This window comes from Emys orbicularis, chromosome 21, assembly GCF_028017835.1.
Source record: "Emys orbicularis isolate rEmyOrb1 chromosome 21, rEmyOrb1.hap1, whole genome shotgun sequence".
Lineage (NCBI taxonomy): Eukaryota > Metazoa > Chordata > Testudines > Emydidae > Emys > Emys orbicularis.
In genome coordinates, this window is record NC_088703.1 from 1,394,491 (window position 1) to 1,406,366 (window position 11,876).

At 55.9% G+C, this 11,876-nt stretch overlaps 1 protein-coding gene across 3 annotated transcripts; it reads right to left on the minus strand.

Moving 5' to 3' along the window:
• Window positions 1-848: 848 nt before the first annotated feature.
• LOC135892952 (cytochrome P450 2F3-like) lies at window positions 849-11,639 on the minus strand. 3 transcript variants are annotated; one of them, XM_065420727.1, is made up of 10 exons: window positions 11,632-11,639; window positions 10,038-10,203; window positions 8,768-8,930; window positions 7,407-7,556; window positions 6,751-6,911; window positions 5,230-5,406; window positions 3,303-3,444; window positions 2,795-2,982; window positions 1,877-2,018; window positions 849-1,030 (listed from the first exon to the last, which is right to left on the minus strand). In XM_065420727.1, the coding sequence occupies exons 1-10, from the start codon at window positions 11,637-11,639 to the stop codon at window positions 849-851; spliced, it is 1,479 nt and encodes a 492-aa protein (XP_065276799.1). The 3 variants fall into 3 exon arrangements, with proteins under 3 accessions (XP_065276799.1, XP_065276798.1, XP_065276797.1); XM_065420726.1 differs by lacking the exon at window positions 11,632-11,639 and having other exon boundaries at window positions 10,038-10,214; XM_065420725.1 differs by lacking the exon at window positions 11,632-11,639 and having other exon boundaries at window positions 5,230-5,436; window positions 10,038-10,214.
• Window positions 11,640-11,876: the final 237 nt, after the last annotated feature.

The following is an 11,876-nucleotide window of genomic DNA, read 5'->3' on the forward strand; positions in this document are numbered from 1 at the left end:
TAGGGGGCTGCATACAGCCCTATATCTATTCACCGCTTCCCCAAGGGCTGGTGGGCAGCAGAACATGAGTTAGAACCTGGACTGGCTGAAACTTTTCCTTCTCAACATAGGGGAACACCAGGGTGCATCATGGGAAATGTAGTCCTCCTGGGGAGGCTGGCCTATGGAGGAGATGGGGCCCATGAGCCACCTGAACTACAAGTCCCATGAGGCACTCCTGACTCAATATATTTCTGGTTTTGATCCCCTCCTCCCCAAAATCACACTTTTCTGTGGGAAAATTTGGATGACACATTTCACACCCGCCCCTCCCCTTGTCAAATTTTCACCAGGGGAGTGGGGGGGGAAAAGTCCATCTCTAGTTAGAGCAGCCCCAAGGCTGCTCTGAGATACACGGGGCCCAGAACACAGGCAGTGCAAAAAGCTTCACCCTGCCAAAGGTTTGAAAAGCTCTGTGCGACGTCCCAGGTGACTACTAGACCCGCGTCTGCTTTGAAAAGGCGGCTGGGCCTCACTGCGGACGCTCGGGGAGCTGGTGTCGCTCCCAGACGAGCGGACAAATCTCAGCCCGGGAGTCTAGCGCAGTTGGACTCGCTGGGCAGAGCTCATGGCGGGAAGCAGGGGGGGCTGGCACCGAAGGGGGATCCCCCAAGGGACGGTTTCAGAGTTGGGGGTGCAAGACCGCTCCTGTGGCCTCGCTGAGCCTGGCTGACGTTGGGCGTTGTGGGGCTTTTCCCTGCACAGCCCTTCAGGAAAACCCACCGAGTGGGACGTGAGCTGGCCAAAGGTAGGTCCCTTTATTGGGGAGCGAAGGGGGGCAGCAGCTGGGGGGGGCTGGGAGGCAGGGCTCAGCGGGGAAGGAGGCAGAACTGGTAGGGCCGCGGGATGCTCCCCAGGCCGCTGGACTCGGGCGTGATGTCGATCTCGGCGGGTGCCACCAGGGTCCGGAGGGTGAAGTTCTGCAGGATGGCGGTGAGGAAGATGAACAGCTCCATGAGGGCCAAGCTCTCGCCCAAGCAGACCCGCTTCCCTGCAAGGGAGAGAGGCCGAGGCGCTGGGGAAACGGAGCCGGCCTGCCCGGCCTCGCCCCAGCCCCAGCTGCCCGCCTCCCCGCCGCTCAGCGACAGCTGCGAGCCCTGCCCCGGGGGAGTGTCCGTGCAGGGGAGCTGGCCCGGGGGGGGTATCATGGGGAAATGTTCGGGGGGTGCTGCAGGGTGGGGCCCTGCCAGCGTCGAGTTGCGGCGAGTCCCTGGGAGTTGCCAGGGCGACGCCGGCATCAGTTAGCGGGGGGGCAAGATCCCGCGTGGTGACAGGAGGCTGCTCCTCAGAGCTATGGGAAAGGCGCTGTTTTCTACTGGTGAACAGAGTCACAGGTGGAACTGGGGAGAGAACCCAGGAGTCCGGGCTCCCAGCCCCCTCTGCTCTAACCACTAGACCCCACTCCCCACCCAGAGCTGGGGAGAGAACCCAGGAGTCCTGGCTCCCAGCCCCTCTGCTCTAACCACTAGACCCCTCTCCCCTCCCAGAGCCGGGGAGAGAACCCAGGAGTCCTAGCTCCCAGCCCCCCCCCCCGCTCTAACCACCAGACCCCACTCCCCTCCCAGAGCCGGGGAGAGAACCCAGGAGTCCGGGCTCCCAGCCCCCCCTGCTCTAACCACTAGACCCCACTCCCCTCCCAGAGCCGGGGAGAGAACCCAGGAGTCCGGGCTCCCAGCCCCCCCTGCTCTAACCACTAGACCCCTCTCCCCTCCCAGAGCCGGGGAGAGAACCCAGGAGTCCGGGCTGGGGGCCGCACTCTGCCCAAAGCAATGGGAGAGGCTCCTGCTCTGCAGAGTCCTGGCGGCGCCCCCGCCTGGCTCTGCCCCAGCGGCGCTACCTGCCGAGAAGGCCATGAAGGCGTCGTTTCTCCGGAAGCGCCCGTTCTCGTCCAGGAAGTGGGAGGGGTCGAAGCAGGTGGGGTTCTTGAACTGGGTGGGGTCGGCCTGGGCCGTGCACAGCAGCGGGATGATGTTCAAGTCCTGTGGAGCCAGCAGGGGGTGCAGCCATGAGACCCAGACATCCCGATATTAGGGGCTTTGTCTTGTAGAGGCAACTATCTCCCCTCCCCCACACCTGACTTTTCACACTTGTCATCTGATCACTCTAGGCTGGGACGAGGGCTTGGAGATGGCCACGTGCCCTGTGGGGCTGGCTTCACCGCCCCAGGTCGGCTCGCTTCAGGACACGGCGCATCCTGCAGGCTGAGCCCTGCCACCAAGCCTACTGCAGGTGGGGCACTGAAAGGGGGCGTGGCTAGTGAAAGGGGCGTGGTTGGGGTAGGGGGCGTGGCTAGCGAAAGGGGGTGTGATTGGAGAAGGGGGCGTGACTAGTGAAAGGGGGTGTGATTGGAGAAGGGGGCGTGGCTAGTGAAAGGGGCGTGGTTGGAAAAGGGGGCATGGCTAATGAAAAGGGGGTGTGGGTGAAGAAGGGGGCGTGGCTACTGAAAAGGGCTGCGGTTGGGGGGCGTGGCGTGGCTAGTTAAAAGGGGTGTGGTTGAAGAAGGGGGTGTGATGAGTGAGGGAAGGGGTGTGGTTGGAGAAGGGGGCGTGGTTAATGAAACGGGGCGTGGTTGGAGAAGGGGCATGGCTAGTGAAAAGGGGCGTGGTTGGAGAAGGGGCGTGGCTAGTGAAAGAGGTGTGGTTGGGGGAAGGGATGGGGCTGCGTGCCCTCCCAGTCGGTGATTTCAGCCCGTGCAGCCATCCTTCCCCAGCGTAACTCAGAGCAGCCCCTGGGCTCCTGCGTGGGGCCCACCTACCTTGGGCAGCGTGTAGCCGCGGAACTGAATGTCCCGGGTGACGGTGTGGGGCACGCCCATGGGGACGATGTCCGCGAAGCGCTGGATCTCGTGAATGACGGCGTCGGTGTAGGGCATCCGGCTCCGGTCCTCCATGGAGGGGCTGCGGTGGGGGCCGATCACCCGGTCGATCTCCTCGTGCAGCTTCTCTGGAGAGAAGGGGGCAGGGTCAGTCTGGCGCAGGGACGGCACCCGCCATAAAGCCCCCAGGGCCAGGAGCCTCACTGGTGTCGATCCACATCACTTCACTGCAGCCTGCAGAGACGTCAGCGGGGGAACCCGGCCTCCCCTGGACGCCAGCTCAGATCCGCCCCATTGACTCCCCCGGAGCTCGGGCTGGGGACATTTGACCAGCAACCCTCTTGGGGTGAGTTACGAACGTGAACCCCTCCTGCCCCCGTCTGCCCCCCGCCTACGTTGGGATACTCCCGGCCTCTGGGAATTCTTCACCCCCCTGCCCCGGGGCTACCTTCTATCTCAGGGTGTCGCAGTAAGATACGGAGCCCGTATCTCAAGGTGGAGCTGACGGTCTCCGTCCCGGCGAAGAACAGGTTCACGGTGGTTTTCGACATCGTCTCGTCGTTAAAGTGTGTGTTGGGGTTGTGCTTTTCCTGCCGAGGAAGGGTGCGAGAATGTTTAGTGAGTGTGTGTGTGTGTGACACCGCCACGTACTAGGATTCTTTCTGGGGTGAGATTTCCTACAGTTAGGTGAAACTTTTCAGCTGCAACTTTTATTCGGCAAACAGGCCGCACGGAAGCACCCGGCCACTTTGCACCGATTTCGCCACGTTGGGCGTTAAAAGAACATTGGAGGGGGAAAGTCGCAATGTTTCGTTCGTTTTGGTTTGAAACGACTTTGTTTCAACATGTCCTTTAATTTTAGGAAGGAAAAAACATGTAAAGTGTTTGATGGTCAAAATCCAAATGAAAGGAAAATGTTCCCGACTTTTCGATTTGGTAAGAAGTTTCAATTCTTTTCCTCATGATTTCTTTCAAAATTGCCAAGAAACAGAAAAATCTGTTTCTCGCCCAGCTCTGTGTGATGCTCCTAAGCGAAGTGGGGCTGGTTGTGGGGCCTGGAGATCTGGGTTCTGGCGTGTGATCGGCTTGGCAGGAGGAGCTCTCCCTCTGCATCACAGCTGACCTGCTCAGCGGTGCTGTTGATGGATCAGTTGTAAAATCGAGGGCCTCTTGACTAGAGATGGACAATTCCCCCCCCCCACCTCCCACCCCCGGCAAATAGTGCCTTTTCGGGGCACCAGAACTGTTTGCAAATTTAGGTTGAATCCAGCAAATAGTTTCGGCCAAAAACAATAAGATTTTTTTTTTCAGAAAATGTTGAAACGGTTCATTTCAGCTAGTTCAGAATGGCTCACTTCGATTTTTCATTTCAAAATGGAGTTTCATTGAAAAAAAAAGAAAAGACAAAGACACCTGAAAATGTCCTGAAACTACATGAAAAAAATAGTAATAAAAATGGTTTGGGGTTGAATGAAACATTCAGTTTGACCCGAAACAAATTTTTTTTTGTTTCAGCAAGAACAATTTTTAAAAAATCCAGTTTTGGTTTGAACCAAATCAAATTTTTTTTCTTGGTTCGGGCCCTGAACCAACCGTCAGCTCTGCTCTTCATGGCTTGTGCTTGTGAAAGATCAACTGGTGTTTTCTTGCAAGTATTTTGCGACCACAGCGACTTGTCAGATTCCAACTCAGACAATTCTGTGCAGTCTGCTTCCATCCCCCGTGTGCATGGAGATTGTCTCTTTCCTCACCCCCCACCCCCAATCCCTTTTTAAATCTACCAATTCTTTCAAATGAAGGGGGAAAGGGCCAGCAAACCCCAATTTTTAATCCCCCACCCAGCCCATCCAAAAAATAGTGTGGGAGCTTCATAACTCATGTCCCCCTGCGACTCCACTAAATTAGGAACGTAGAACTAGAAGGAACAATTAGGAACCTAAGTCCCCTGCTATGAAATTCACCCGCCTCTACTTCAAATCCAACCCACGTGAAATCATAGAAGATCAGGGTTGGAAGGGACCTCAGGCGGTATCTAGTCCAACCCCCTGCTCAAAGCAGGACCAATCCCCAGACAGATTTTTGCCCCTGGGGGAAAATGCATCCTGGCACCCTCTTTTGGCTGATCCAGCGAGAGGGTAACAGCTTACTACTGCCGCCAAAGAATGGGATTGCCCCCGGCGCTCAAGCGGTGGAATTCTGGGCTTTGGGGCCGGGTTCAAGGGGATGCCGGGCTTTGGGGCATCCTCCTTGATCCGTAAATTAATTTAGCCGCACAAAAACCAGCAGTCGCTAGTTTTCTGTGAGCAGCACCCTTTTTGCTATTGTTCGGGCTGTGGCCAGCTCGGGGGGCTCTCCTGCTGGCCAGGACGGGCTACCTGCTGGATTTTGATGAGGAAGCAGTCGATGAAATCCCGCGGGTTGTTGGGATCCAGGAGCTCTTTATGCAGCTTCAGCTGCTCGCCAACGAAAGCGGCCAGCTTCAGGTAGTTCTTGTAGATTTGCCGGTGGGGCCCGGGGACGTGTCTCATGATCTTGGGGAACGTGAACAGCAACTGGAAAGAAGCCGGGGGGAGGGGATAGAACTGTTAGGGGCTCTGTTCTCCCGGGACACAGCCAGGGACCGTGTTCCCCTCTAGGGACAGCAGCGGTGTGTAGATCTCAGACCGGCCCTCGGCTTGAGGACTCATGATCATGGCTGGTCTGGCCAAATCTTGATGAAGGGCTTCTGGGCAGAATGGGCTGGGGCCGCTGGCTGGAGAAGCAGAGTAGGGGTAGGGTGGTCGTGCGACCATGCTATGGGGCATGAATGAGACTGGAATCCTGTATCCAGCCTGGGCTCCGCCCTGCAAACAAGACGTTGAGAAATTGAAGAGGGGTTCAGAGGAAGATGACTCGCGGGCGGTCTGGAAAACCTGCCTCGTAGCAAGAGGCAGTGCCATGTCTGTTTAGCTTCTCCAAGAAGCACGGTCCATACTGTGACGAACTGGGACTGTTCTTACTGTGATCTGTAAGTGCTGACAGGGGAGTGTGGCTAGGATGGTCTCCATTGGGGGATGGGAGAATGACTGAAGGGAAATACCTGAGCCTGTAACCTGAGAACCCAGGAGGGGGCTGGGGCGAGGTGACACCTTTGCCCGGGAAACTGAACAAAGGCTGTGGGAGGGGTCGCTGAAGGCAGAGTCTGAGGAGCTGGCTAGTGACCATGGCTGGGAGGCAGACGGGGCTCTGACCTCCCAGGGGGGCTGGGGTGCCCAAGGACCCCAAGATGGACCTAACTGAGGGGTATCCTGTTGTCTGTGCCTGCAAGACCTGTCTCGGACTGTATTCCCGTCGTCTAAATAAACCTTCTGCTTTACTGGCTGGCTGAGAGTCATGGTGAATCGCAGGACGCCGGGGGTGCAGGGCCCTGAGTCCCCCCATACTCCGTGACACATACGTACCTCCAGGGGGAGGAGATTTCGGACAGCCGAGGGGTCTCTAATCTAGCAACAAAGGCCGAGTGAGATCTAAAGGCTGGGGGCTGAAGGCAGAGAAATTCAGACAGGAAATAAAGAGCAAACATTTAATTGTGAGGGCGATTAGCCCTGGGGATGGGCTGGTGTCTCTGTCATGGCAACCCTGAAAGACACGGGCTAGCTCACCCATCAGATATGGGCTGGATGCAGGAATTGTCAAGTGAGGTTCTCAGGGCTGTATGTCAAGTATCAGGGGGTAGCCATGTTAGTCTGTATCTACAAAAACAACAAGGAGTCGGGTGGCACCTTAAAGACTAACAGATTTATTTGGGCATAAGCTTTCGTGGGTAAAAACCTCACTTCTTCAGATGCAATATGGTGTAATAGGGCTGTATGGTGGTCTAGGAGAGGAGGCCCCCCCCGTTCCAAATCCTCTCTCACCTGCCCCCAGGTGGAGCTCATGAGTTTCCAGTTGCTGTTGATCAAGTTGAGCAGGGTGAGGAACTTCTCGTCGGTGTATTCGAAACGCTCCCCGAAGACCAGGGTGCAGATGATGTTGGAGCCAGCACAGCTCAGAAAGAAGGTGGGGTCAAAGGGTTTGCCTAGAGGGGAGAGCGAGGGCCTGCTGTTAATCCCAGGCCTTGTGGCCTCAGCCGTCTCCAGGGATCTCAAAGCACCGTAAATTAATTTAGCCGCACTTTTCCCTGGCAAGAAGGTGTTCTCACTGCCTGTCAGATGGGGGAAACTGAGGCACAGAGCGGGGCACTGACCCAGCCCAGGTCACAGAATCAGTGGAATGGAATCCGGCGTTCCCGACTCCCTGCTCGACCCAGTAGATGACAAGCTGTACCCAGACACAGAACTCAGGAGTCCTAGGCACCTCCCCCTGCTCTAACCACTAGACCCCACGCCCCTCCCAAAGCCGGGATAGAACCCAGGCGTCCTGGCTCCCCCCCCGCCAAAGAACCTAATTGGGTTTGTGCAGACTGGAGGCAGAGCCCCAGTGTTCGGATCAGGACGCAATGTTTGGATCCTGGATCTCTGGATATCCTGGTCACTGACCCTCCCCCCCGGCTCATCCGTGAACGGAGCCGAACCTTCTGTTTTCCGGAACTCGGACACCAGGTACTGGGCCTCCTCCTTGATCCGCTCCTCCATGCTCCGCTTCCCCATGCCAAAGTTCTTGAAGGTGGTGATGGCAAATCGGCGCAGCTGCCGCCACCGCTCCCCGGTGCCATAGACAATCCCTGTGCAAAGGAAATTCAATGCTGATCATTGCAAAAGTAACACACAGTGGACAACGTGATCCCAGCTCTCCATACACAACGATTGGGTCTCAGTGGGTGTTACCGCGCAAGACAGAGATCTTGGCGGCACTGTGGAGAGTTCTCTGAAAACATCCACTCGATGTGCAGCGGCGTCAAAAAGGCAAACAGAATGCTGGGAAACATCAAGAAAGGGAGAGATAATAGGACAGAAAATATCATGTTGCCTCTATATAAATCCATGGTATGTCCACAGCTTGAATACTGCGTGCAGATGTGGTTGTCCCATCTCCAAAAAGAGCTATTGGAATTGGAAAAGGTTCAGAGAAGGGCAATAGAAATTCTTAGGGGCATGGAACGGCTGCCGTATGAGGAGAGATGAATCAGACCGGGACTGTTCAGCTTGGAAAAGAGACAACTAAGGGGGGATATGATAGAGGGCTATAAAATCATGACGGGTGTGGAGAAAGTGAATAGGGACGTGTTATTTACTCCTTCTCATAACAAGAACTGGGGGTGAAATAATTAATAATCATCAGGTTTAAAACAAACAAAAGGAAGGACTTCTGCACCCAACACAGACAACCTGTGGAACTCCTTGCCAGGGGATGTTGTGACGTATAACTGGGCTCAAAAAAAGAACTGGATCAGTTCCTGGAGGATAGATCCATCAACAGCTATTAGCCAAGGTGGTCAGGGACACAACCCCATGCTCTGGGTGGCCCTAAACCGCTGACTGCCAGAAGCTGGGAGTGGACGCCAGGGGATGGGTCACTCGATAACTGCCCTGTTCTGTTCATTCCCTCTGAAGCAGCTGGCACCAGCGGCTGTCAAAGACAGGATACTGGACTAGACGGAGCATTGGTCTGACCTAGCCTGGCCATTCTTACACACTAGACACCACTCCTTTCCGTGACCTGGGGAGAGAACCCAGGAGTCCTGGCTCCCGGCTCCAACTCACTGGACACCACTCCCCTTCCTGACCTGGGGAGAGAACCCAGGCGTCCTGACTCCCGGTCTCCCCCGCTCTAAGCACTAATGAGCGAGGTCTCTCCCAGGAAGGGGAAATGGACGGGAATCGACCATGATCGCTGCCCCGGGGTTTCACACCCGTCCGCGGTACGATTCCAGACCCTGCAATACAGCCAGGGGGCCAGGAGACTGAGCCGTGTGTGCGTCCGTCTGCGCCTCACCGTTCCCGTGACTCCACATCTGCACTGCCGGGAAGTCTCCCCTGCCGCTGAACTCCTCGGCCTTATCGATCAGGGCTTCCTTCAGCACCTTGTACCCAGAGAGCACCACGCAGGGCCGGGAGCCCAGGTAAAAGGTGTAGATTGGGCCGTAGGTTTCGCTGAGCTGGAAGGAATAAAGGAAGGCGGCTGTTAACCCCCAGCTGCAAGGGTCAGTGCTCAGGGCGCGCGGCTGGGAGTCAGGACACCTGGGTTCTTGCCTTAACTCTGCCACTTACGTGCTGTCCGACCTTCAACGAGTCATTTCCCCCTTCTGCTTCTCCTCCTACCCTTTGTCTGATCCGACTGTGAACTCGCTGGGAGCAGGGCCTGCCTCTGAAGCTGTTAGGGTGACCAGACGCCGGCAGCATTCGGCTTTTTTTTTTTTTTCCTCTGCTGGCGGACCCCCCTCCGCCATGTGTCCCGATATTTTCTTCCTCTCATCTGGTCACCCTAGATGCTGTATCTGTGCAGTACTTGGATAGCTGTGTGGCTGGGAGCCAGGACTCATGGGTTCTGTCCCCAGTTCTGGGAGGGGAGTGGGGTCTGGTGGTTAGAGCAGGGGGGGCTGGGAGTCAGGACTCCTGGGTTCTATCCCCGGCTCTGAGAGGGGAGTGGGGGCTAGTGGTTAGAGCAGGGGGGCTGGGAGCCCAGGACTCCTGGGTTCTGTCCCCAGTTCTGGGAGGGGAGTGGGGTCTGGTGGTTAGAGCGGGGGGCTGGGAGCCAGGACTCCTGGGTTCTATCCCCGGCTCTGGGAGGGGAGTGGGGTCTGGTGGTTAGAGCAGGGGGGGCTGGGAGTCAGGACTCCTGGGTTCTATCCCCGGCTCTGAGAGGGGAGTGGGGGCTAGTGGTTAGAGCAGGGGGGCTGGGAGCCAGGACTCCTGGGTTCTCTCCCCGGCTCTGGGAGGGGAGTGGGGTCTAGTGGGTGGAGCAGGGTGGGGCATTCTCAGAGTCTAGGCTCCCGGGTTCTCCTGTGATACTAATAATAATTCGAGCCGCGTGACAAAGAGAATTCCGTTTTTGAGACAAATTTCCAAAGTGACAAACAGTTTTTGTTTCGCTGAACTCCACGAGCGTTCGGCCCCCAAATGCCTGTGAGGCTCTGGACCTAGACGCCCGCCTGAGGTTGCGTCCGGCCGCCCATTCCTATGACTCTATGAAAAGCCACGTTTCTGACGGAAAACTTTCCTGCCCACTCGAACCATAATAACGAGCAAACCGAGGCACAACTCACCTTCCGCAGAGACTTTATCAACTCCTTCACCTCCACCTGCAGCATGTTCCCCAGGAACGGGATGGGGGTGGGCCCCGGCGGCAGGTTGCTCCAGGTTTTCTTCTTCCGGGTCGAGAGGAGTAACAAGCACATGACGCATATCGCCAGGAGGATGCTGAGGGTCCCACTGAAATCCATCCTGGAGCCGGCCTTTCTGCTCTGCTGCTCTTCGCGTTAGACCTTGGGTGATGCTGGCAGAGCGTTGTCTATATAGCCCCCCCCCGGGGCCTTGCTGATAACGCCCCTCTTTGCATCACAGCTCCGGGTAAATAATTGCAAACTCTGCTGGATGGCGAAATTTGGAATTTTCCCCTGGGGCCCCTTGTGCCATCCATGGTGACCACCTGGGACAGCTCCACAGCGGGGGCTTGAACCCACAACCTCGCTCGCAAGCCTCCACTGACTGAGCCGAAGGAGCAAGACCCGCCGTGTCCTCTCCATGGTGGACTCGTTCATCTCGGCTCTGGGCGAGGGAAGGACTCAGCATGGGCTGACGTGTGTTTATATGGTGGGTGTCCACGGGCTGGGGAGTTATTCACCAATAAGGAATTCCGCCACAGGCGCCGTTTATTCACTATGGGAGGACCAACTACCACCAACTCCTTCGGTGCATCACTGGCTCGCTCTGTGCCTCAGTTTCCCCAGCTGTAAAATGGAGAGCATAGGCTCCCTCGTTTGTCTGTTCAGAATGAAATCTCTTTAGGTTGGAGTCTGGCTGTAGCTAAATGGCGTCTTGAACTCGGTTGGAGTCCTTAGGCGCTATTGTAATTAAAAAATAATAATAAAACCCAGCGTGAGGCGCGGTCTGGTGAAAGAAATAACAAGATCTTTACAGACGGGGAAGTGGGACACAGAGAGATTCAAGGCTGGGGCAGAGATGACAACCAAAGGCACAGCTGCTGGGTCCTGAGCCAGTGTTAACCCCAAACCCGTCAGATCTCACCGCAGCTGATGCATTTATTTGCCTGGTGTCAGGAGTTCACTGATAAACCATTTCATAGGAGGGAGGAGGATAATTCTACTGCCAGACACCACCCCTTTCCCTTTCGTTAATGAGTAAACTTCCCCTTGCCCTCAAGTGGCTGGAGAGGACATGCAGTTATATTTTTAAAAAATGTTAAAAGGGAAAAAAGTGTTTTTTCTCCAATTTTTCTGACCTGTGAGTGAGCTGAAAAACCTCCATTCTTTGCACAACTTTGCTTAGACCCAAAGTGGGGTTTGGTTTAGCGGGGGGACCAAAAGTTTCAGAGCAAAAGTATTTTAGAAGCACACACGTCTATCTTCCCTAAAGCTCTCCCTTCCCCAGACGGTAACCTGAGCAGGGCCACCCAGGGCATCGCGTGTCGCAGGCCGGGCCCCAAACTCGACTGGTCCCCACACTTGGCCCCTTTGACTTCCTGTTGACTCCCCACAGACTTCCCATTGACTTCACCAAGTTCTGCCTCAGCAACGTAACGACTGAGCAAAAACTGACTCCAGTCTTTAATATTGGGCTCATATTCAATTGTCTCCCAAACGCTGTGGGGGCTCAGGGTGGAGTTTGGGTTCCTGAGACCCCCCCATTGGTGAAGTCAATGGGAAGTCTGTGGGGAGTCAAAAGGATGTCAATGGGGAGTCAACAAGAAGTCAAAGGGGCCAAGGGGAAGTCAATGGGGCGTCAACAGGAAGTGAATGGGAAATCAATGGGATGTCGACAGGAAGTCAATGTAGCCAATGGGAAGTCAATAAGAAGCCAACAAGAAGTCAATGGGGCATCAACAGGAAGTGAACGGGATATCAATGGGATGTTGACAGGAAGTC